This window comes from Corylus avellana, chromosome ca4 (genome assembly GCF_901000735.1).
Source record: "Corylus avellana chromosome ca4, CavTom2PMs-1.0".
Lineage (NCBI taxonomy): Eukaryota > Viridiplantae > Streptophyta > Magnoliopsida > Fagales > Betulaceae > Corylus > Corylus avellana.
In genome coordinates this window covers 36496951-36519415 of record NC_081544.1, presented here as the reverse complement: position 1 = coordinate 36519415, position 22465 = coordinate 36496951, and the positions used below count along the sequence as shown (strand labels likewise).

Genomic DNA, 22465 nt, shown 5'->3' with positions numbered 1-22465 from the left:
GATTTTTTTTTTTTATTAGCAATGCATTTTATTAGTAAGTGTAGAAAGTTGCAACCCTAATATACGGGATATATATATATATAACCCCCCGCTAATGATTAAAAGAACACAAATCTACTTCAAAAAAGTTTTTTAAAAAATGATATTGTACACCCTGGTCCATATATTAAACGATTTAACCAAAATGTTTCTCATGACCCTCAAAACATCTTGCATTCGTTTCTCCATATGCTCCTCATTAAGAGACAAAAATAAACCATGAAATACCTTTAGCGTACCATTTGAGGGGCGTCAATTTGCCTGTGTTTCTCAAAACTTGTTTATATTCGATCATCTAGGAATTGACATTCAAACATCATAATAAAGGTCGTCATGACCTCACAAATAAGCAATTGACGTGCCCAGAAGCTTAGAGAACCAAATGGTAGCCCTAGAATATGACATCCAAACATCATAATGTTGAAGGTTATAAAATTTGATGTGGGATGTTCAACCCCCAAATTTACTTTTTGCATATGATATTTGCAATAGTGAGAAAAAGAAAAAATCTTGCTTGCAGAAGTAAGAAGAAAAGATTACAAGTTCTACCCTTTAGGTGTTGGCTCTGGTGGGATCAGGTATTTATTCGATTGGTCCCAGGTCAAATTCTTGAGAGAAAAAAGAAAAGAAAAAGACATTCTAATTGCAAGCAAGATATTTTTTACATTCTTCATGCGTTTAGATTAATGTTATGGGTGTTGTATAGAATTTACATAACATTACCTACCTCAAAAACCTCTCTCCAATTCATACAACCTCCTGTCTAAATCAAGGTGTATTTTTTTTTTTTTTTTGGCGCACATCTCATCCTAGTTAAGTTGCTAACTGAACTTTTGTTGCTCAAGTTTCTCAAGCAAGACTTTCTTCTCATCTTCCGGCAGAGAATTGAACATGAAAACAGATTTGTCACCAATGTCATCCTTGAAAACAAGAGTGTATCAGTAATGTGCCACTGACATTGATGTTTAATATTGTAAATCTTACTTGATAGGTAATCACTAACAGTAATTTCGGTAATTGAAAGTTTACCTTAATTGGCTGGGTAAACTTCCTTCCGGCAAATATCACAAAAAGGGCCATCCATGAACCTAGCAGAGTAAGTTTTACTCCATCATCCATCAAACCAGTCTGTGAATTGCAAGTGTAACCCATTAAAGGTCTAAACAAAGCAGAACTTAAATTCTTGGAATGGAAGATGAGAAAGAGAGAGAGAGAGAGAGAGAGAGAATCATAACAATCCAATTTTCACACAAGAAAAAGAATAAATGAATAAGGCAGACTTGTCAAACATGATGGTGTGCTACAAAAAGGGAAGTCATAGGAAGTATTTATCAAATAGCAAGTCGAATTCCTTTTGCACATATATGTGGTGTTACAATAGTTATTTAATTATGGATGAGGTACCTGCAAGGTGCATAAAACTGGTCAATTTTTTTTTTTTTTTGAAGAAAGAATTGTTTATGTGCTCTCATCATATTGTTAAAAGGATTATTTTGAATAAATGCAAGAAGAATACCAGGTGCCCAAGAAGAAGTGTTGGTATAATAAATGTGAGAACTCCAGCTTCCAGCTTTCCATAGCAGAGGCCTGTTTGGAGAAAATGTCTGAAACACTTACTATATGCTGCTAAATTGTTCCATGGTACATACAACTTCAAAAGCCATAAAAATATAAAATAAACAAAAGAGAATACTGCAATACGAACTTACATTATTATAAGAAATCTCATCACTAAACCGTTGATCCTAACATTGTTAAAAAAATAAAAAATAAAAAATAAAAAAAGATTTATGTGAGAGACACAGAGAGAGGTTTAATTATCTTACAACAGTTTCTGGTGTTACTTCACAATAATCCAGAGCATGATTAAACAAACAATATCCTTAATTTATATGGCAAAAAAACAGTGGAAAAAATTTCAAAATTATAACTTCATTTTGAAATTGATTTATGAATATTTCACTACATAGCGATCATATACTATAAACAAAGATCATCCATTATATGATAAAAAAACATCACACCCCATCAATTTTTTTTTTCAACAAACAACTAAACACATAGACCTTCTTATTAGACCAACTCAAACTCAAACTCCTAGAGACAATGCAGAGGATGATAAGCACATGAGGTAATAACCCGTCAGACAAAATATGAGTTTGAGGGTAATATGATGAGTGACAGCATACGTCATGGGTAGTGTGGTGGAAGAGGTGGTAGAGGAAGAAGGAGAAGTAGTAATGGAAAAAAAAAATCGACGTTAGTCGTGTTAAGGCTCTAATACCATACGTTAGTCTTCTTCCTAATGCTTATCATCCTGTGCATTGTCTCTAGGAGTCTAAGTTTGAGTAGGTCTAATACTTCATACTTTTAAGTTGTTAAACACTGAAATTGACACAAAGAACAAAAGTAAAAGGATTTCAACCAATTAAAGCAATGAAAATGAATTGGATTGATTCTCAACTTTCTCTTTGGCACAGCGGAGAACATAAACAAGAGATTCTAATGATAAATTATGCGGTTGAGATTTAAAAACATGAAGGTGATTCAAAAGTGTTACAAAGAAACTGGAGTTATGTCAAAAAGTCAACCAGTCTACATTGATGGCTCAGCCCTTGCCAATTAACTGAAGGAAATACTAAGCTCAAACTCTTCCTTTTTTGATTCAACCATTTCAAAAAGGAACCTGAATTTTCCAAGCGTGTGAAATTTGACATTATACATTAACACTATCAGTTGAATATGAATTGAATTTAATACCGGACCAATTTCACATATCAAATGATCACAAAGAGTTGGAGGTCAGGCTGCAGTATTGTATGATAACTCATTTAACTTGAAACATTACAGCGAATCACAAAAAAAATATGGTTACAATTTAAATTAACTGCAATATTACCTTCTTTGAAGACAAGTCCTGTCAGTGATGCAAAGAGAGGACCAATAAACCAGACAGCTGAGGGGTTATGGATGACATATTGTATTAAGTTTTCACCAGCTGGTAGAGCAAGGAATGTGTAAGTTGCCAAAGATCCAACAACACCGAGAGCCCATAGTGCTTGAAGAGTACGCTTGATCTCAGTAACATAGATGTGAATCAAAAATAATGACAAACCCAACCCACTGGCCCCAATCGTATAAAAAAGATTAAGATTTTGCTTAATTATATCACTTAACACAGAGTCATCAGGCAAAAGTGCAGCTGAGGCAGCAACTACAAATGACACAGCAGCAGTCACCAATCCTGACCTGTATAAAATAACCTGTCACAGCAAGCAAAGTGTCACTAAGACACTCAAGTGCAAACCCCCACCACCCCATAACAATATCCGTGCTTCTAGTCTAAGGATTGCAATTCGTGTTCGTGTGTCGGGTTCAGATCGTGTCGAAATATGGGTATAAAACTATATAGGTCAACCTTAACTCAGTCCATTTAATTAAATGAGTCAAACCCCTAAATCCTAACCCACTAATTTCATGTTAGGTTTATGTTGGATTTGCAGGTCATATAAAAAATTGTCAGCCCTAATTTCCACCTTCATACATTTCTTATCCGTTAATATATTTAGAGAAATACTACATGAACTCCGTCTTTTACACTCCAAGTGTAACGACCCAGGGAAAAGCGCTACCCACATCTGCGCTATTACTCCAAAAAGACTAGTCAATTTAGAGTTTCCATAGAATTCATTATAAAGCCCAGTTTCACCTAGTAACTAGGCAATGTGGGACTTAGCACCCATAACTATTTCTATAAGTCATCCACTCTATGTGGGCTTTTTCTTATCTTCCCAATATGGGATCGGGGTGTTACAAACTCCCCCTCTTAAACTTCTGACGTCCTCGTCAGGTCCACGTCATGCAGTGCTCTAGTACCACATGAGCTGGTGTTACTAGGTGGCTCTGATACCACTTGTAATGACCAAGAGAAAAGCGCTAGCCACATCTGCGCTATTACTCCAAAAGGACTAGTCAATTTAGAGTTTCCATAGAATTCATTATAAAGCCCAGTTTCACCTAGTAACTAAGCAATGTGAGACTTAGCACTCATGACTATTTCTATAAATCATCCACTCTATGTGGGCTTTTTCTCATCTTCCCAATATGGGATCGGGGTGTTACACCAAGTGTTTACTCCTAACGTGTCAATTGCATAAAGAGAGTACGCAGATGGTATTACAACAACATTGTAGCAGAAAGTTGACGCGAAAACTGCCATATTAGGGAGTAAACACTTGAAAGTGTAAAGAGGGAGTTCATGTATTATCTATTTGCATGACACAAGACCTTGTGTTTAATTTTCATATTTACTTCAAGATCGGCACCGTAGAATTTGAACTTATGTTTACTTCCAAAAAATTAAACGAATTAACAACACATCTTATGCGAATATAAATTAAGACAATCTTATAACACCCTTTATGGCTCACATTAATATTTTCCAGAAATTGTTTGATATCTAAAATTCTAAACATAACACAACATCAATCCCTCCGTCTGTTAAGGTTCCTAAAACTTTTGTTCTGAGTAAAGAAATTCAATCATCAAAAAAAAAAAAAAAAAGTTCCTAAAACTCTAACCACAGATACAGGCATCTCGATCGACCTCATTACCATATGATTCATATATATATATATATATGCAACCAACACTTGGATACTAACAAAAGAGAAAACTCATATCAGATGCCCAATAAAATGATTAACAGCTTCAATTGAAAGGCGCGCACGCCCACAGAGACGTACACATGCAAACAAAAACTGAAAATGTGACAAACAAGACAAAACGTGTATGCACCTCTCTAACGTCAGAGGGATCAACCGTCCAAGGGCTGTAAATTCCCTGATAAACCGTCCGATCAGAGGAGCTCTCTCCCAGAGCCTTGCACTTTAACGACCCAGTTCGAACCGTAACCTTAGCTGCTGCTACTGAAGAGGAAGACAGTAGTGAAGGGTACGAAGTTCTAGAATAATCATACCCACTGAGCTTCGGGGGACTGATCACCGCCATGGTTGCTGCTGCACATGATAACACTCGTGATGCCATGTCCGTGTCCAGAATCCACAACGTACGACTTCCTCGCGAATAAATTTCGGCCTCATAATTAAATCCGAAAAGGAGACGAAACGGACCGCAACTCTTTGGTTCGGATTAACACGTGTCGCAATCCCCCCAATTAATATCACAATCCAAATCCTAATAGGACACAACCAAAACCCGGAACAGACGGTAGCTCTGGCTTGGATTGTTTACGTGTCGCAATCCCACTGGTTAACCACACTCTGAATTCTAAAAGGAGACGAACTCCATACAAAAGTATAAAACAAGCAGTCTACACAGTTTTGCAAAGCATTGGAGCATCCGAAGGGAAGAAAACGAACAGAGTCAGGTACTCTCTCTCTCTCTCCTGTTCTTGCGCAAGTTTTCAACTAATTAGTCTAGAAAAGTATTGCTTTTGCGATTGCGAAGATATCAAATCATTGATCTTATATTTTCTCTACAGTTACTACTCATCAATCATCATGGGTGCAATTTTCGAAACTGAAGAAGAAGAATCAAAGATCAACGAGAGCAAGAATGTTGGGTCTCCAACAAAGCCACCATTGCTGTTCTTTTTTGGAGAACTCTCCGGGGAAACCAAGCATGGCTTCTTTGACCCAATACGACAGACCTTCGACGTCGTTCACCTTCAAGAACTTGAATGTCAGGCAGAGTGTCTTGCTTCTCGACACGGTTGGCTACTCATATTATCAAGAGAAACCTCTTCTCTCTTTTTCTTCAACCCCTTAATGCGTCGAAGAATTGATCTCCCGTATAGCAATCGTATCATCACTGCCGCGGCATTCTCTGCCCCTCCTACTTCCCCTAATTGCACTGTTTATGCAATTAAATCCTCCACTTTCAATGATGCATGCGAGCTTCATATCGACACTTTTCTTATGGGACAAGAAAGCTGGATCCCCCATTCATATAAATCTACTACAAAACCCCTCATAGGTAATGTTGTTCAAGCAGTTTGTAGCAAGGAGGTTTTGTACTGTGTGGATTCACGCGGAAGAGTCGGTGCCTTTGATGTGAAGATTGGGAATTGGACCCTTTTTCCGAGCAAGGAATTTCAGAAGGTTTGCACCATTTCTCTGGTGGAATTCAATGGAGATATATTTGCAGTAAAGAAAGGAGGTTATGGTGTTATTGAGAAGCTTTATAAATTGAGTATTGAACATGGGATGGCGGCTTGGGAGGAGGAGAAGGACTTGGGTGATTTTTCAGTGTTTGTTGGTCCATATGTGTCATGTGGTGTGTTGGCTCCGAATGAAGAGACGAAGGAGAAGCTTTTTGTTGCCGACTGTAGACCCGAATCCAAGTGTGTCGTCTACAACGTTGATGGAATGGACTACAAGAAGGCTAGCAGGTTTATTGGCGGATCCTTCAGTTGGTGGTACACTCCGGTTTGGATTGAAAGGTGAAACAATCTCGTCGGATTGAAGAAGCTTTTTGTTGTTGTTGCCAACTCTGATTTTGAAGAAGCTAGCTTCTTGTTTTTTAGTTTTTGTTATTTTGTTTTAATTTTCCGTAGAAGGTCTTTCTATTTAGTTTTGATTTTTTTTTTCAGTAGAAATAAACGGTGTAATTAAAGATTACTATTTTCCATATTATATTGAATGCTTTTGTTATGGATTGATTGCTTTAACATTTAAGATTATTATTATTGGAGGAGTTTTTATTTTCTAGGAATCTAGTATATATATAAAAGAAATTGCTAGTCTTTATTGAATTTCTCTTGGTAAAATTGACTCATGTATGCATAAAATCTACCTGGGTTTAGAATTCCATTGTGGATTTTTGTTTAAAAAAAAATAAATAAAGAAAGAAAAAAAATTGTAACCGGGGTTGCTAATTGCTATTCGAAGCTAAGTTGTGATTGGTTGGGTGAGCATGGCGTTGAACCATTTGGACGTTAGAGAATAGAGATAGGCCGTAGGCGTCTATCAATGGGCCTTGGTTTTGCATAGTAAGCTTCATGGCCGGACAGCATGTTGGACTTTGTTATGATCCAAATTAGTTGCATACGCATGCCCAAATTCACCCAATGCACAACTTTCTAGACTTTGGACTATTATTTGTCCCAAACAAAAGGTCTTATGTGTATGTGGACAGAGTTAAAATTGGCCCAAGACCAGTCTTTTTTGGAGCATTCAATTGGGCTCAACAAATTCACTCTATATTTTAATTATAAAATTATTTATATATATATATACTTTTAATTACACACTTTTTTTAAAACACTTATATTCCGCTCTATATTTTAAACATCTACCTTCACTATTAATACTTAGCTTCCCTACACTCGCGACGGAACCCATTGGATTGATATCTAGTTCCACTAGTGGCATAGGCAGTTTGATACATATCTAGGCATAGGTGCAAACTATAAATGATAGAGGAAAGACAAAGTTTTGTTATATTAAAGTAATATTAAGATAATTAAAAGTGATACCCTTCATTTATTTGTTTACATGACCGTAAAAAAAAAAAAAAAAAAAGATTTTAACTAGTGACTATCAGATTGAACTATCCATCAAAGACCTTTTGCTTTTCTTAAACACCAAATGAGTATCTTTCATGTGATTTTTTATGACTTTATTTATTTATATTTAAGGTAGAGAATGAGCTGCTAATGCTTTAAGCCACTTCACATTAAATTTAGTCGATTTGAGCAGCATATGAATAAGCAATGGCGGAGTTAGGATTTTAGTTCAAGAGGGTCAAGATTTTTTTTTTTTTTAATTTAAAAAAAAAATGTATTAATAAAAAAATAAAGTGGAACAAAAAATCATTAAGAATATTAAAAATAATTTAATAAAATTTAATTGTTATTTAAAACATATAAATGTAACTTATAATTTATTTTGTCATGCCTAAAGTGAATTTTTTTATTCAATTGATTACGAAACTTTTCAAAAAATATAAATTGTAAGAAGAATCATATAATTGCAACTTGCAACTTCTTGATTAGAGGTTCACATAATCATATAATCACAATTCGCCACAATGGTTTAAATATATACTTTAGCTTTTATTTGGGTCAGCGCATTAAATAAAAATAATTTTAAAAGTTCATTTTGTGTCTCTTAAAAAATGATGTGCATTTTTTTTTTTTTGTGATATGTCCACACAAGAAGAGTGAGGGGGAATTCGAAATTCAAACTAGTAACACCCGTTTCATGATCAACAAGTTTTGATTATTCTTGAAAAGTCATCTAGTCGGTTCACTAAAAAACAAAAGAAAAGAAATCATGAAATGAACTACTTAAGCACTTTTTTGCCCCCACTAAAATGCGTTAAAAACAAAACAATGATACTTTGGATAAAACAGAGCGTTTGGAGTCTACGAATTAAAACAAACGAGTTTGTGGCAGCCAACCTAACAGGTCAACTGACAACAAAGCTAATTTAAATGGGGCGTTTTGAATACATAAAAATTAGGAAAGCTATCATCGTCTTCGACACTTTGTCTAACCTAAAATCCAGGAAGGCTGAAACTGTGACAAAAAAAATTGTTTATGGTGCCGCATGAGTTGTTTGCGGTTTGTCCCTGAATTCTAATGAGCTGGTGGTTGAAGGTAATGTCTATTGCCCATTATAAATGGTTGAGAGTGGACATTTACGGCATGAGTAATGATGCAAAGCACGCGGCGTGCGTGGCACGCCCACGCACGCCAGTGCAAAAAAATTTTTTTTTTTTTTTTTTTTTTTTAAAAAAAAATAAAATAATAATAAAATAATAAAAAAAAAAAAATTTGTGCCTGGCGTGCATCACTGTTGATGCACGCCAGGCGTGCTTTCCATCATTACTCTTAGGGCATATATAAGATTTTCTACGAAGGTTAAGGGAAGTTTTTAAGGGTTGAGGGGGCATTTTACCCCTCTCGGCCCCCCTCCCTCGGCCTATGCGACTATGCGAGTAAGCATTAGTAATTTCAGTTGATGTCATCCAAGTCATTTAAATATTCTATTTCAAAATTTCAAATTTGAATTTAATAGTTTTTTTAAAAAAACATTTAGTAAATGAATAGTTATGTACTAAATTTAACACGAGTAATCATATATGTTTTTCTTATGTCATTTAAAAAATGATGTGATTTTTAAAATTACTAGTAGACTTATGATTTATTACTATTAAATTTTAATTAAATAGTATTTTTAAAAATCTTCTTATTTTTGAAATGACAAAATAATAATAATAATAATAATTTTTTTTTTTTTTTAACATTACTCGAATTATAATAACCGCTCATATTTTTCTTTTTCGAAATGATTGAATCAGAATTATGAGATGCAATTTCTTTTGCTCCGATTTTAAGAATTAAGAATGGGTGTTTGTTATTTTGGAGGGACTCGGAATTCCCACGTTCCTTTGCTTGCAAATTGCGACGAACCGTATTTGATGGAGTTGGCTTTTCAAGATTTATCATGATTAAGGCTGGTGAGTATTTTCTTTGAAAAAGAAGGCAAGGGGCCGCAAAAATTGACGTGGGGAAGCCGAAAGCACACAAAAAACCAGAGAATGGTCCACAAACATCACACATGCATTGAAGCCTGTCTCTATCGTATCGCGCCAATCCCAATATGAATCCAATCCGACGAGGACAAGGCCATGCTTGCATAGGAAATCGTGCTGCTAGTAGACAGTGTTCACGCTTGGGGCTTTTATTTATTTAATAAATAAATAAAAGGCGAAGACAGAAGCTTCTTTTGTTTTTGTCGGTTTCTGCCTTCTTTTTTCATTCAAGCCAAAGCCACTTTATTTGGGCTTTCGACGATTTCACCTGGCCTACTAGAGTTTTGCTTTCTCCTGCAAGTGGGCACGGCCCACTGGAGCTCCTGCATGCGTGCTTCTCTCTCTCTCTCTCTCTCTCTCTCTCTCTCTTTCCTTCCTCTTCTTCTATGGGGGTTTAAGCCTTTAAGTTAACTGAAAAAGAAAGGACTAATTTATTACTATTCCTGGTCTCTACCTACTGGTGACCCTTTTCACATCTCTCTCTTTCCTCTCTAGAGAAATTTAAAAGCCAAATTTCTTGTAGCCGCTTTTTTTTTTTTTAAGAGACCTCAATTGAAAAGAAAGGACTTCAATTCTTGTCACAAACCCAAAAACCAAAAAGAATAATGCATGGTTAATTCAATCATAAGGTAGTTAGCCACTCGCAATTCGCAAAGACGCGTAGATCGAGCAAGGCTCGCATGACCACAATTGTCACTACCTATTAATTTTGGGTTTCTTAAAAAAGAAAAAGAAAAAAAAAAGTCGTGTTTGTTTGTCTTCAAATATATTAACATTCAATTTAAAACACAAAACATACATCTAATCATAAAAAAATAATTTTAACTTTTAACTTTTAATTTATGTACACCAACAAATTACTACATTTTTTTTTTTAAAAAAAAAAAAAGCATATTTGAGTTTCATTCATATTACATGCAACATTACTTTGGTGTGTCCCGGCTGCTAGATGTAATTAAGATTCTTGGTTGGTCCACCTTAATATTTTGCACTTAATTGTAAGATGCTAACAGAACCAACCTCACATAATGAGATATCATAATTAGTGTATTTTAAAGTTTAGCATGCTGATAAAGTGTTCCTTATAAAGTTAAAATTTCCAATTTTACTATTTCTTTACAATGTTTTCAACATGGAGAATCAGCATCAAAGTTGTTACAACAGCGTACCTTTTTTAAACAAAAAAGAAAAAGAAAAAAAGAAAAAGAAAAGAAAAGAAAAAACCTTTTTAGTTATATATTGTGTGTTTTTTTCTTCTTTTTAATTTTTGAATTGTGATAATCTTAGTGATTTGACAGAAGCCAGACTCCCTTATATTCCATCTTTTGGTGTCGAAATGACAGCACTTTCGAATTTTTGATGATATTGCAATAAGAATAATAAGATTTTGACCAAGATTGTGACGTTATGGTTTGAGCCCAATTAAGGAGATAAAAACCAAAATAAGAAGGAAAACAGAGGAGGTCCACTTGATCAATGTAAAATTTATGTTAATTAAACATGTGTAAAAGAGGCTAGTTAATGTGTGTATGAAAATTGTTAGGCATTTATGATTAGGATTGACTCCCTCTTCTTAATTTGAGTCTAATTATGCTAATTATATATAGAAGGTTGGTTAACTCCATGAGGAGACTCTAAAGATGTATTCCTCGTAAAACACGCAGCCTGGTTTTCTGTCTGTTTGTGTTGTTCTAGTGAGATTGTGTTCGCTCTACGGGTTTCGGCTTTTTGGTGTTTATCCCCTTATTCCTGAATTGTGCAGGAATGAGCTTTTGCTTTGTTGCTGGTTTTGGAAGCATTGTGGCTGGTTTCCCCTCTTTTCTTTTTTTTTTTTGCTTTTTTCTTTTTTTTCAGCTCGTTTCAACAAATTACTTATTAAGAAAAAAAAATTAATTAAATATTTTACATATTAAATTTCATCTATTAATTAAATTGGAGTTTAAACTAACTAGCCTTGTGAGAATGAATGTTAAAATATTAAATAAATAATTAAATTTATCATTGTTATATACTTAAATTTTTGAAATAAATAATAATTTAACATTTTATCTACGATCTTAATTAATTTCAAAGTTACTGGTAAAAATGAAAGATATGTATGTCTTACAAAAAAACATGCAAATCACATTAATTATAAAAACAGAAGTGTTTATAAACTCATTTAACAAAGTTAAAAAGGCCGTAAAATGCACTCCTTCAACTTTGATCGAAGATATTGTTCGCGGACATTATACATACTCAAATGAACAAAATAAACATCAATTAATAAAATTCCAAAATAGCCAATAACTGAAGCCAAATCTATTACAGTTGACCAGTTTAGGTATCCCGAAATCTAGTACTCTCATTATACAATAATATATATGGAAGATGGTCCTTAATTGGCCGGGGTTTACCAATATCGATGCATGTCCTTCCCATACAAAAAAAATCAGACGAGGAGCTTCCAAAATGCCAAAACAAATACTCATGGAAGCTCTTGATCATAACGTTGTTGTTGACATCCTGGTTGATTCCATGGGGATAGATGTCCAGCTTTCTATTGAAAGAATCGAAGATATTGAAGACTTGGCAATAATGATAATTAATAGCACTCAAAAAGGATATATAGATAGATTAACTAAAATGATCATAGCTAGCTAGCTATTACTCATCGCTTTGGTTACTAGAATCAATATCCTTTCCACGATCTTCCTGTTGGTGGTGGTGTTGATGTGATGAGGCGGAAGATGGGGATGAAGTAGTTGATGAAAATTGTGAAGGAAAAGATTGATCTTGATTGAAAAGACTGGATGTGTAATAAGGGAATTCAACATCAGAACTGGAAAGAAGTTGTGCATACTGATATAGGCCAGGGAAAGATTCCTGTGGCTGTGACATTAATGGGGGAGGAGGAAAAGCTGGCCTGGGAGCATGCACTGGCTGGGGGGCGCTTGTGTTTCCACCGGCATCCATGTAATAGCCAAACCCGGTCGTCCCTTGAACTCGTTCAGGGAAATTAAGCTTGGCCTTGGTCCCTTTAAACTTTAGAGCTGCTCTATCGTATGCCATGGCTGCATCCTCAGCCGTGTCAAATGTGCCGAGCCAGACTCGAGCTGCTTTTCTTGGGTCACGTATTTCGGCTGCCCATTTTCCCCATGGTCTTTGTCTTACTCCTCTGTAGTGTCGTTTCCTTGCATTTTCTTCACAAAGCCATGCATGAAAAGAAGGGAAATGCAATAGCACATAAGATATACATATTGCATGATGCATATATAAGGTTTGAGGAACACGTACGTAATAATACTACACTATGTATATCCAGTCATCGAACAAAATAACAAAATATATAATGCTCTCTAATTCTTCAACATATATAGATAATGGAAATTTGGAATCCTATATACATTATTGTGTACATTGGGTGCACAAGATGTGGGGTAATGCTATTAATTTGTTCTGTTACTCGATGCATGCACCTCCCCGCCCATCTCGTTGGTACCATAAATTTTCATGCACGCACAATTTAGAAAGCTAGAAGTGGGGTATATATAAGCTAGCTGCGCTTTCCTCCAATAAAATACTACCGGCCATGACAAAAAGAGTACTAAAAGTGTTTTGAAGTCCCGACCACGTGATATATATCCAAAAGAGCTACAAGTGCACAAGTTCAAAAGGTTCGATCGTGAAATCTCAACTAAAAGTGAGGAAAGCCAAAGAAGGATATATATATATATATATATTTCTCTATTTTGTTCTAAAAGAGCTAGCTATAGAAGTGCACAAGTTCAATGTGTTTCGTTTTTTTTGGAGCTAGCTGGAGAGGTGAGAAAAACTAGTGCATTAATTTAACGGAAGAATCATGTGACAATAACCTCTTTTTCTTTCTTCAACCTAATTCATTGATTTAATTAGGAATAAATATTATATGTAAAAAGAATAACTATTGGAAAAAGATGGGAGCCATATTCGCAAATGCATGTAGGGGGGAGCAGCTAGCTAGCATTAATTGGTTTTGTTGGAGACCCATTGTTTTTGAGGTTACATAGGCAAAAGAAGATGGTGTTCATATCCTGACTTCGACGCGAGCTTTAATCACCAAGAAACCATTATGAAGAATTAGCCGGACTTTTTTCAGGGTTAGGCATACTTGCACCCGTTAACCCAAAAAAGTTTATTAGTTGTTAGAAATCTTAAGAAGATGGCGTAAAAGATATAGTACAATAATATAAAGGATAAGGTCCAAGGTCAGTTAATTAGTCAAAGACGGAAGAAATGGAAGGATAGTAACCCACGGAACTGAGAACGTGACTATACATATAGCTAGGAGGCAGATTTTAACGCTAGGCTTGTCTGGGAGATGTGAGAAAGATTTTCATTAAAACAAATTAAATACTTGAAAAGATTCTGAAATACATGAAAAATGTGGGAAAGAAACATGAAAAGAATGTCTCCCATTTCCATTCGAGAGAGATCTAGAGAAGAGAGAGAGAGACAGACACAGCAGAGTTCTTTATGGAAAGTAGGATACATTGAACTTGGCTGAGTATAAAAAAAACAGATTAAAGAGATATTTTCTCCTTACGAATCTTTTTGTCCCATCTGTATCTGGTAGGGTTAAGTCACAAAATAGACAATATAACTCTTCATAAAAGCGCAAAAGAAATTTACCCTCCACAAGGGAGGATGATTTTTTTTTCTCCTTTTTTTTTTTTTTTTTTTTTTTTTTTCCTGAAAATTAAAAAAGTAGCTAATATAGAGATAGATCAAGATATATTTGACAAATAACTGTTATAAGAGCAAATAAGCGAAGCAAATTCTTAGAAAACTATGACAATTTAGGCTATAGGGTGGTCACAGTTTATACAACAACAACAAACATATGATTTACAGTGTCACATCTAAAGCCCCAGCTAGTAGCTTCAAAATAAATAAACCGAGAAAAAAGTACCAAAAATAGAAAGTAGAAAGTGTTAATAACACTCGAGCCATTTTCGATACCTTGATCTTGCACCGGTTGAGATGAGTCGGGTTCTTCTTTCACCGCAGTACTCTCTGGGATGGTTAATGGGGTTGACTGCACCGGCGTTGGCTTATCATCAATTTTTCCTATAACCTTAGAGAGGGCAGTAACCATGGCGGACACGTCGGTTTCTGACCAAGAAGATGCATAATCTGGGAAGTCATGCTCTTTCTCTTTCTCCTCCGATGCTTCCGATGGAAGTGGCCGCTTTCCATGCCTCCGATCCACCTTTCAGCCTTGTCAAAAAGCTGATTTAATGTTCTTCTAACTATGATATTATTGTAGCACTATGGGCTTTACAGCATGATCTGCTTATATATATATATATGTAGAGTTATTTTTCTTACGATCGATTTTTTCGTTTGAAAATCTAAGAAATGGAGACCTAACCAAATCAAGGAAACTGCTCTTAATTTTTAGAAAGCAGGCAGGAGGCACTGGAAAGAAGAGAATAGGGTAAGGGGTACTTTTATTGGTTAGTCTTGAGAGTTTATCTTCTTATATATATTCGGTAGGATATATGTTAAAATATATATATATGAGCTATGCTAGGGTTACTCGTAAGTGTATGTACGGTCTCAAAAACTCTATCTCTTCTTTGAACAAGTGGCAGGAATGTTAGCACAACAATTTGAATTACTCTAGTCGTGTTTATTCAAACAAATCAAAGAATAACGCTGATAAGGACTGAAAAAAAAAAATTATAGAAAGGTGTTTTTTAATTTATGCTCAATAATTACTCTTTTACAAATAATTTATTATTTAAAATAAATTACTGAATACCTTAATTTATATATAATTAAGTGGTATGTGGCATATGGGCCACCTAACTCTAACTATTATGGGATTTCCAACAAAGAACAAAATAATTATTTTTTTTTGGAGGCGAATAACAGTAAGAAACAATTTTTTTTTTTTTTGGCACTGAAAATGGCGTTGCCAATCCTGCCAATCCACAAAGCGGCAATGCTTGATATTCTTCTCGCGGCAGCATTTGGAAGTTGCATGAACTTTGTTGTTTTAGCTTCTACTTTTGACATCCAATCTCAGGATTTGTAACCATATATAAAAAGATTGATAAGCTAGCTGTGACTGTTGTTAGGTGTAAAACATATAAATGTAATTTGTAATTTATTTTTTCATGTTTACTGTTAACTTATTCAGTTATTCTTGGTAAGTTTAAATATTTTGAAATCGTGTTTGATTTTTTTATTGTTGATAGTCTTGAATATATCATTTTCAATATACGTATTCAAACAATTATTCTCCACGGGTCTCTCATTTATTACATAATTGATTTTTAACAAAATTCATTAATTGTTAAAAACTTTCTTTCAATGGATACAAAATATCAATTTTCATCCCTACCATCATTTTAGCAAGTTGTTCAATTTCATTGACCCTTGCAAATTCTTTATTAGAATGTACATCAAGGATTGTTTCAAGTTGATTATTCAACCTAATAAGTTAAGAACTACTGAAAAGTCATCATGTTCAAACCAAGCAAGCTGGATTAATTTCTCAATACATACATTTAAAACGAATATTGGTAAGTTCGACACTTAAAAGAGTACATATTGCGAGGCTGTCCTTTGTGGCATGGCTAGCTGTAAGTATATGATCGACTAGACGCATTTTTTGCCTTGACAAATGAAATAGCTTTTTGTAGATCATGACTGATATTAATTTATTTAATTATACGTCTTAATACCTTTTGAAATTAATCTATTACAATTTTTCATATGAAAAAAGTACATGTTCATACTGAAAAATTATCATAAAGTTTCTTGAAATTCGACCTTCTTTTTAGTGAATGCGAATTTGATTTTCAATTATAATGGGTATATATGAATTACGGTGATTAAAAATGGTTTTTTTTTAAAAAAAAAATTTATTTTATAGGATTTTGTTTTGAATTTTTCAATATATATCTATATATTCAATATCAATATTAGACAAAAATATTACTCTTGCCATCTATAAGTTTTAAATGTCACTTGCGCAAGTCACACTTCGAATTATGAAGTAAGAACATTCCTAAAGGTCATAGATCGATATATTTCATAATAATTCATGATTTATATGATTAGCTAGCTCTTCGCTTGAGCTTAGGAATTAAGCTCAGCGTCACATAATTAATTAGGTTCGGAAGCTTACCCTTTTTTTTTTTTTTATTAATCCGGCATTTAAAAAAAATAAAATAAATAATAATTTCTTAACAAGACGGAAAATACGCATGCACAAGGAGTTATAAACGTACACAACGTTGACGAAAAAAAGTTAGCTGATGAAGCCAATACACACCGCCTTGCCAGTTGTCAAATCAAGGTGGGGATAGAGTAAACCCTCAACACTCTATGTGCCGTGTGTATGTTTGCTTCCATCTTCGGCCTTTAATGTCACTTGGTTTGGTTTGAATAAAATCTCCTTGTACATTACATGCAACGTGGTCCTCGGCTTGTCCCGTTAAATTATATACGGTGGAGTCGTGGACACGTACTGTGTCCCTCATGATCTTGTTCATTTTGGCTTCTTTTATTCTCTCCCTCAAGCAACCATGTATGTCAAAATTTATGACATCTGACGAGATTTCGGATTAAAATCGTTATGATGAAGATGTATATAACTGGTACACGCGGAGTATCTAGTTACGCGATTAGTCTCAAGACTAGAATTAATGCAGACTTGGATTGAGTACTTGGGCTCCAAACCAGAGGCCCACCAAGTGAGCCGACTAGCAAGTTTCTCCTATTACAATGGGGGATGCGCAGTAGAAAATAATTGTTTCGTCATGTCATGTCATTCTATTTGTTTTATTATTTTCGACAAGGATTCAGGTAACGTCATTAATCTGCTAACGGGCACGTAACACCACATGATAACTCAAAATAGCTACAATTTATCAACAAACAAAAGATTCGCCAATTTGGCACCATTACTCTGTTAAGTTTGTACATACCCTACCAATGGGGTCATCCAACAAAAAACATACTTTACTAAATATTATGTTTGGCCTAGAGTCATGCCCTATCAAATGACGACACTTTATTAAGATCATACGAGAAAAACACACTCCACATAAGAACACGAAGACAACCACCCCAAGTACATACACGTGTACCATACTGATCAACAACCTTTTAACTGTCCTTAGTTATTACTGTTTCTTAATAAGGAAAAACATAGAAATTTTTTTACTAACTTTAAGTATAGAAGGTTCTCGACAAGTCTCAAATTTACTCCCCATCTCTTTATAGACATTCATGATCTAAGTTTGGTAGTGCGATCAACTAGCTAGGTCATCAATAACCACTAGCTAGGTGCGGTAAATTAACTAATTAATTAGATGCATTACGTATCAACCAGCCCCCCACCCAAAAAACAAAGGACCCACAAAGCCTGGTGTTAGCCAGTCACCATGTGACAGCATTCATGTCTCAAAGCTCCCTCTCTCTCTCTCTCTCTCTCTCTCTCACGCAGGCACAAACTGTCAAACACTCATAGATTTATACATAAATGCTAATTGGCAAGGTTCAGAAACATATACTTCTCCTTCTGAGTAATAGGATGTGAAAAAAAAAACTGGCTACTTGCATATATATATGCAGATGCAGATGCAGAGAAGAACGTCCACGCGCGTGATCGTACACGTCTCTCATATCTTAACTTTTGAGAGAGATCAGAATTGACCAAAAGAGCATAATATTGAATCGAGATTGATTGTCTATTGCATGTTGACACAAATTCTATAACTACGATTTGTAGAACTAGGGTGAAGTATATATATATATATAGTTAGAATGGGACAAGGACTTCCATTAACGTTAATATCTCTCATTAATCATGCTAAATTAATGCGCGCTCATCAAATGCATTGAATCGTAAGGTTTCTCTAAACATGGATTTGTTTGGGAAGACATTAAGAAGAAACAAAAAACCACGTCGTCATCATCTCTGAGATTCTCCATTATAGTAGGCTAGTGTCGTAGTTACATGTCTCCTCCTCCATGTGATCACTGTCACCTCAAAGGCAGCACCACAGAGAATGTTCACGCGCGCACATGACTACTACCCTACCCACATAGCATGGGGCAACTCCCAAATGGTTCTCAGTACAACTAAAGCACATCGACCAATAGGTTCAAGTGGGGGGGGCGTTCTCCGTCCCGTCTTAGTCTTATATTTATATCTTAATATGTGATATTTAAAATTGATAAATTGTTATATGATCAACAAGTTTAATACGCACTCAATATGACTTATTTAATTAAATTGGTCGGATTATGATATATATATATATATATATAAACCTGCACTCAACACATAAATACAAAATACAAATTACCACACATTTATAATTGGTGTCTTGCCTTAAAAGAAATGGTTGATTTAATCATTTAGTTAATACTTTTACACTTTCGCATGTGTTAAGTTGACAGAAAATGATCAATTTAATCATTTATTTATAATTTTAACACTTATCGTGTGAGCTTAATTAACTCTAAATCATTTAGTTAATAATTAAAATAAATAACGTTTAACACATGTAAAATATTTAATTGAAATAAAAGGTGTACGACGAAAGCAATAATTAAATATAATATATACCTTTGTAAAATGGTAGAAAGAATTTTGGTGGGTTTGGTTCAATCATTTAAACTAGCTAATATTCTAACGAGATATATTTTACTATTTTGGTTCCAAAATGGAGTTGAATAGCTAACAACCAAAGTCGTAACTAAAATTAAAGGCCACGTGAGATTAACTTAAAACTTATCATTGCCCACTGCGGAACAGTAAACGCTATCGCCTATCGCATCGAGCTTCAGAGCGAAGTTTGGTTGTTGGCATGTGATCCACTTGACTTTTTGCATTATGTTCAATGTACGTATGGGTATGGGTGTTTGAGAATGTTTGACGTCTCCTGTTTCTTTGAATTCTGGTACCATATTGCCTTTCACAAGGCTAGAGGTTTCAATCACCAATACCAAAACACTTTTAAATAATCGTTTCAAACAAACGTTCGAAATAAAATGGTATTCTCTTGAATATTTTAATAGATATCACATCAGTCTCCGAAAATTCGGTCAGTAATCACTCCATATGGCAAAACTTCCCGGTCAAACAGATTTATATAATGGGAGTAAGTTTGCAGCTAGCTCACAAGGTCCAACGTTGAAACCGGGCACTTTGGAAGTTGTCGCTGACTATTTAGGCCACCTAATATCCTAGTCGACAGAAGCAATCAATTACCAATCGTAGGCTGCCTACAACTTTCATTTTTGAAATAAATGTCTTTTACATTATTATAATAATTTTATACACCATTCTTTTATATCATTTTTATTTTATATTTGACCCATGATACTGTCTTAAAGCAACAAAATATGAAGAAAACTCTTACCAATATATATATATATATGAAGAAAACAAAGTAAAAGTGGTGTTACATTTTGTTTTTCTCTAAAATTATAGAACAAAATTATTTTTTACTTTTTTATCTAAAAACACTCTACAATAACTTTCCTTATATTTTACTATAAAGATTTTTAAAAAAAAATACAAATTCTTTAGGTAACCCCATCATTTTTTATAAATTCAAATACAGTTCTCAATAAACGATGGAAAAAGAAGAGATGATATGTAAATATTTTGTGTTAAAAAAATAAATAGGGAATTTTTTTTTTTAATAGGTAAACCTCTTCTCATTCCATAAAAGATTCAGAACATAAATCTCTTACATCACAGATCATCAAACTCTTAAGAATATATGTAAAAGCTATATGGTTACAAAGTCGTAAATACATCAAAAAATCTAACAATCAAAGCGTATCCATAACCTTCAATCTCACCCATGTACAAACTTCATTTGTGTTATAGATATGCTCCTAGCATAGTAGATATAAGACATGTTGATCATATCCCTACAACGAAAGTTTTTATTCAACAGGCCGTGAGAAATAAGCTATCACATCGGAAATTATCAGTCCTCAACTTGAAAGCCAGAGCAAACAGCAGCAGCAGGTTCACACAAAAGCGCTTGAGATTCATGCGATCCATGCTCTGGCGCATTCAAACCACAACCGTCCCGTGCCGACCGAAGGAAAAACGCCTGTTGTCTACAGGACTTGTTGGCGCCTGGGAAGAATGTGTAATGACACATATAGGGCTTGAACTGGTGGCAAAAATATATAAGAACCCTTGTAGAAATCGACAAAGCCAAAAGATCAGGGAGGACAACGAACAGCGGGGTGGAGTAGATGGTCAAAGTGTGTAGGAAGTTGAGCACTACTACTGGAGTCTAAACAAAATCTAAATTAAAAAAAACAAGAAAAAAGGGAAAGGAAACCATCATTCTACCCTTTTGGATCACACTGGAAGGAGACTAGGGTTTCCTAGCACCTCTCACTGCTATGTTTATGCAATCCGACAATTATTAGTGCCACCCAAAGCATTCTTAATGCATTGAATAAGACTATATCCTACCCAATATTTAAGGAAGCATGTGAACTCTTTGAAATTGTTTCCATATTTAGAGAAAGAAAGAGGCTTTAAAAAAAGTTGTTGATGGTGGTCTAGCCTATCGCGGGCCTAGACTATGGTCCAAGAGTCTAAAAACTGATGGTCATACTTTTTGTTAAAAAGCTCCTACTCTTAGACAACAAGAAATAGGAGCACCCATGGGCCATCACCGACGCACCTTTCCGTGAGGGAAGTATATGTTGCTTTTGGCAGCCCAGCCTTCTACACAACCCCGTATCATAAACATCATAACTACAAGAAGATCTCACAAATCCCTCAATTTTCATCCTAGAGAAACCCATAGCGAATATTAAGATGCGGGGGAATGTATGAAGAGATTACAACAGACCTTGAGGGCAGAGTCGGCATAAAGAAATAGTCTGCAATATGCAACGAGAGCCCGAAAGCTTAGCAAACCTACGGGCTCTAATTTCACAGGCCCATTAAAGCCAACTCCTACTGAGCTGTAAATTGCTGTTGCTCCTGGAAAAGAATGGTGATTGGCAAATGGGCCTCACGAGCTATTCTTTGAGTTGCGGCTTTCGCCCGGCCCAGCTCTTCTTTCGGAGGGTACAGCGTACTCCGTTGACAAGATGACGGCCCATATATGTTAGTTTTGATAAATAAAAATATAATTTAGTTAATCAATAAATATGTTATTTTATTGTTGCATATGTTATAACCTTGTGTAAACTGTCTTTGATAATAAACAAAATAGCTGTAAAGGCAAGGTTATCCACTTGTCAAGGCGGCTTGTAACGAACTTTTGTAAAGGCAAGTATCCTTACTTAAAAAAAAAACCGCTTTTAGTGAAAGTTTGGATTATGTTCAACTAACACCATTTTTAATTTAGTGTCGGTTGAGCAAAAACCGACACTAAAATTGGTGTGGATTAACTGTTCAGCCGACACCAATTTCAAATTTTGAATTTTGAACACAGATCCAACCCTCCTTTCTAATTTGAATTTTTTTTTGGGTTTAAAAGTTTAACACTATCAATATCCCATTTCACTTTTTTTTTTTTCGTCTTCTTTTATTTTTCTAATTGGATCTGCTAATCACATTTTTTTTTTCCTGCATTTTTCTATAGGCGCCCATTCATTTGGTGGTTCATTAACATTTTTTACAAGCCAAATCAATCAGGAAAACACTAGATGTTTGTGAATCTAAGCTCATTCTAGAAGTGAAGTTTTGTGCTACCTCTTTGGAATCCATGGTTGATTTTGTGTGTGCCATTTTTTGATTGCAAGCCGCAAGAGCCAAAATCACACGAAGAATAAGCCCAACAGAGAGATCGATGCCGGCATCAACAAAGAGAGATTGAGAAAAGAGAGGGAGAA

General features: G+C 34.9%; 3 protein-coding genes across 3 annotated transcripts; 1 reads left to right on the top strand and 2 right to left on the bottom strand.

The window, feature by feature from the left end:
* Positions 1–654: 654 nt before the first annotated feature.
* LOC132179828 (uncharacterized) lies at positions 655–5140 on the bottom strand. The gene is made up of 5 exons (XM_059592610.1): positions 4837–5140; positions 2939–3302; positions 1556–1626; positions 1069–1167; positions 655–959 (listed from the first exon to the last, which is right to left on the bottom strand). Exons 1-5 carry the CDS (start codon positions 5083–5085, stop codon positions 861–863), a joined length of 882 nt encoding a protein of 293 aa, XP_059448593.1. The 5' UTR covers positions 5086–5140; the 3' UTR covers positions 655–860.
* Positions 5141–5330: 190 nt separating this feature from the next.
* On the top strand, positions 5331–6661 carry LOC132179841 (F-box/kelch-repeat protein At3g18720-like). The gene is made up of 2 exons (XM_059592630.1): positions 5331–5428; positions 5543–6661. The coding sequence occupies exon 2, from the start codon at positions 5562–5564 to the stop codon at positions 6504–6506; it is 945 nt and encodes a 314-aa protein (XP_059448613.1). The 5' UTR covers positions 5331–5428; positions 5543–5561; the 3' UTR covers positions 6507–6661.
* Positions 6662–11844: 5183 nt separating this feature from the next.
* Positions 11845–21427, bottom strand: LOC132178496 (ethylene-responsive transcription factor ERF113). Its single transcript, XM_059590924.1, has 4 exons — positions 21304–21427; positions 20599–20741; positions 14582–14831; positions 11845–12783 (listed from the first exon to the last, which is right to left on the bottom strand). Exons 1-4 carry the CDS (start codon positions 21425–21427, stop codon positions 12248–12250), a joined length of 1053 nt encoding a protein of 350 aa, XP_059446907.1. The 3' UTR covers positions 11845–12247.
* Between the last annotated feature and the right edge of the window lie 1038 nt (positions 21428–22465).

Excerpts from the sequence above, each read along its gene's own strand:
- LOC132178496 (XM_059590924.1), bottom strand. The coding sequence starts at position 21,427 with ATGGGTTTCTCTAGGATGAAAATTGAGGGATTTGTGAGATCTTCTTGT. Across the intron at positions 20,742-21,303 it reads TATACTTCCCTCACGGAAAG|GCGCCAACAAGTCCTGTAGA; the intron begins GTGCGTCGGTGA and ends CATTCTTCCCAG. Across the intron at positions 12,784-14,581 it reads TCAACCGGTGCAAGATCAAG|AAAATGCAAGGAAACGACAC; the intron begins GTATCGAAAATG and ends GGCTTTGTGAAG.
- LOC132179828 (XM_059592610.1), bottom strand. The coding sequence starts at position 5,085 with ATGGCATCACGAGTGTTATCATGTGCAGCAGCAACCATGGCGGTGATC. Across the intron at positions 3,303-4,836 it reads ATCCCTCTGACGTTAGAGAG|GTTATTTTATACAGGTCAGG; the intron begins GTGCATACACGT and ends TTGCTGTGACAG. Across the intron at positions 1,627-2,938 it reads AGGACTTGTCTTCAAAGAAG|GCCTCTGCTATGGAAAGCTG; the intron begins GTAATATTGCAG and ends TTCTCCAAACAG.
- LOC132179841 (XM_059592630.1), top strand. The coding sequence starts at position 5,562 with ATGGGTGCAATTTTCGAAACTGAAGAAGAAGAATCAAAGATCAACGAG.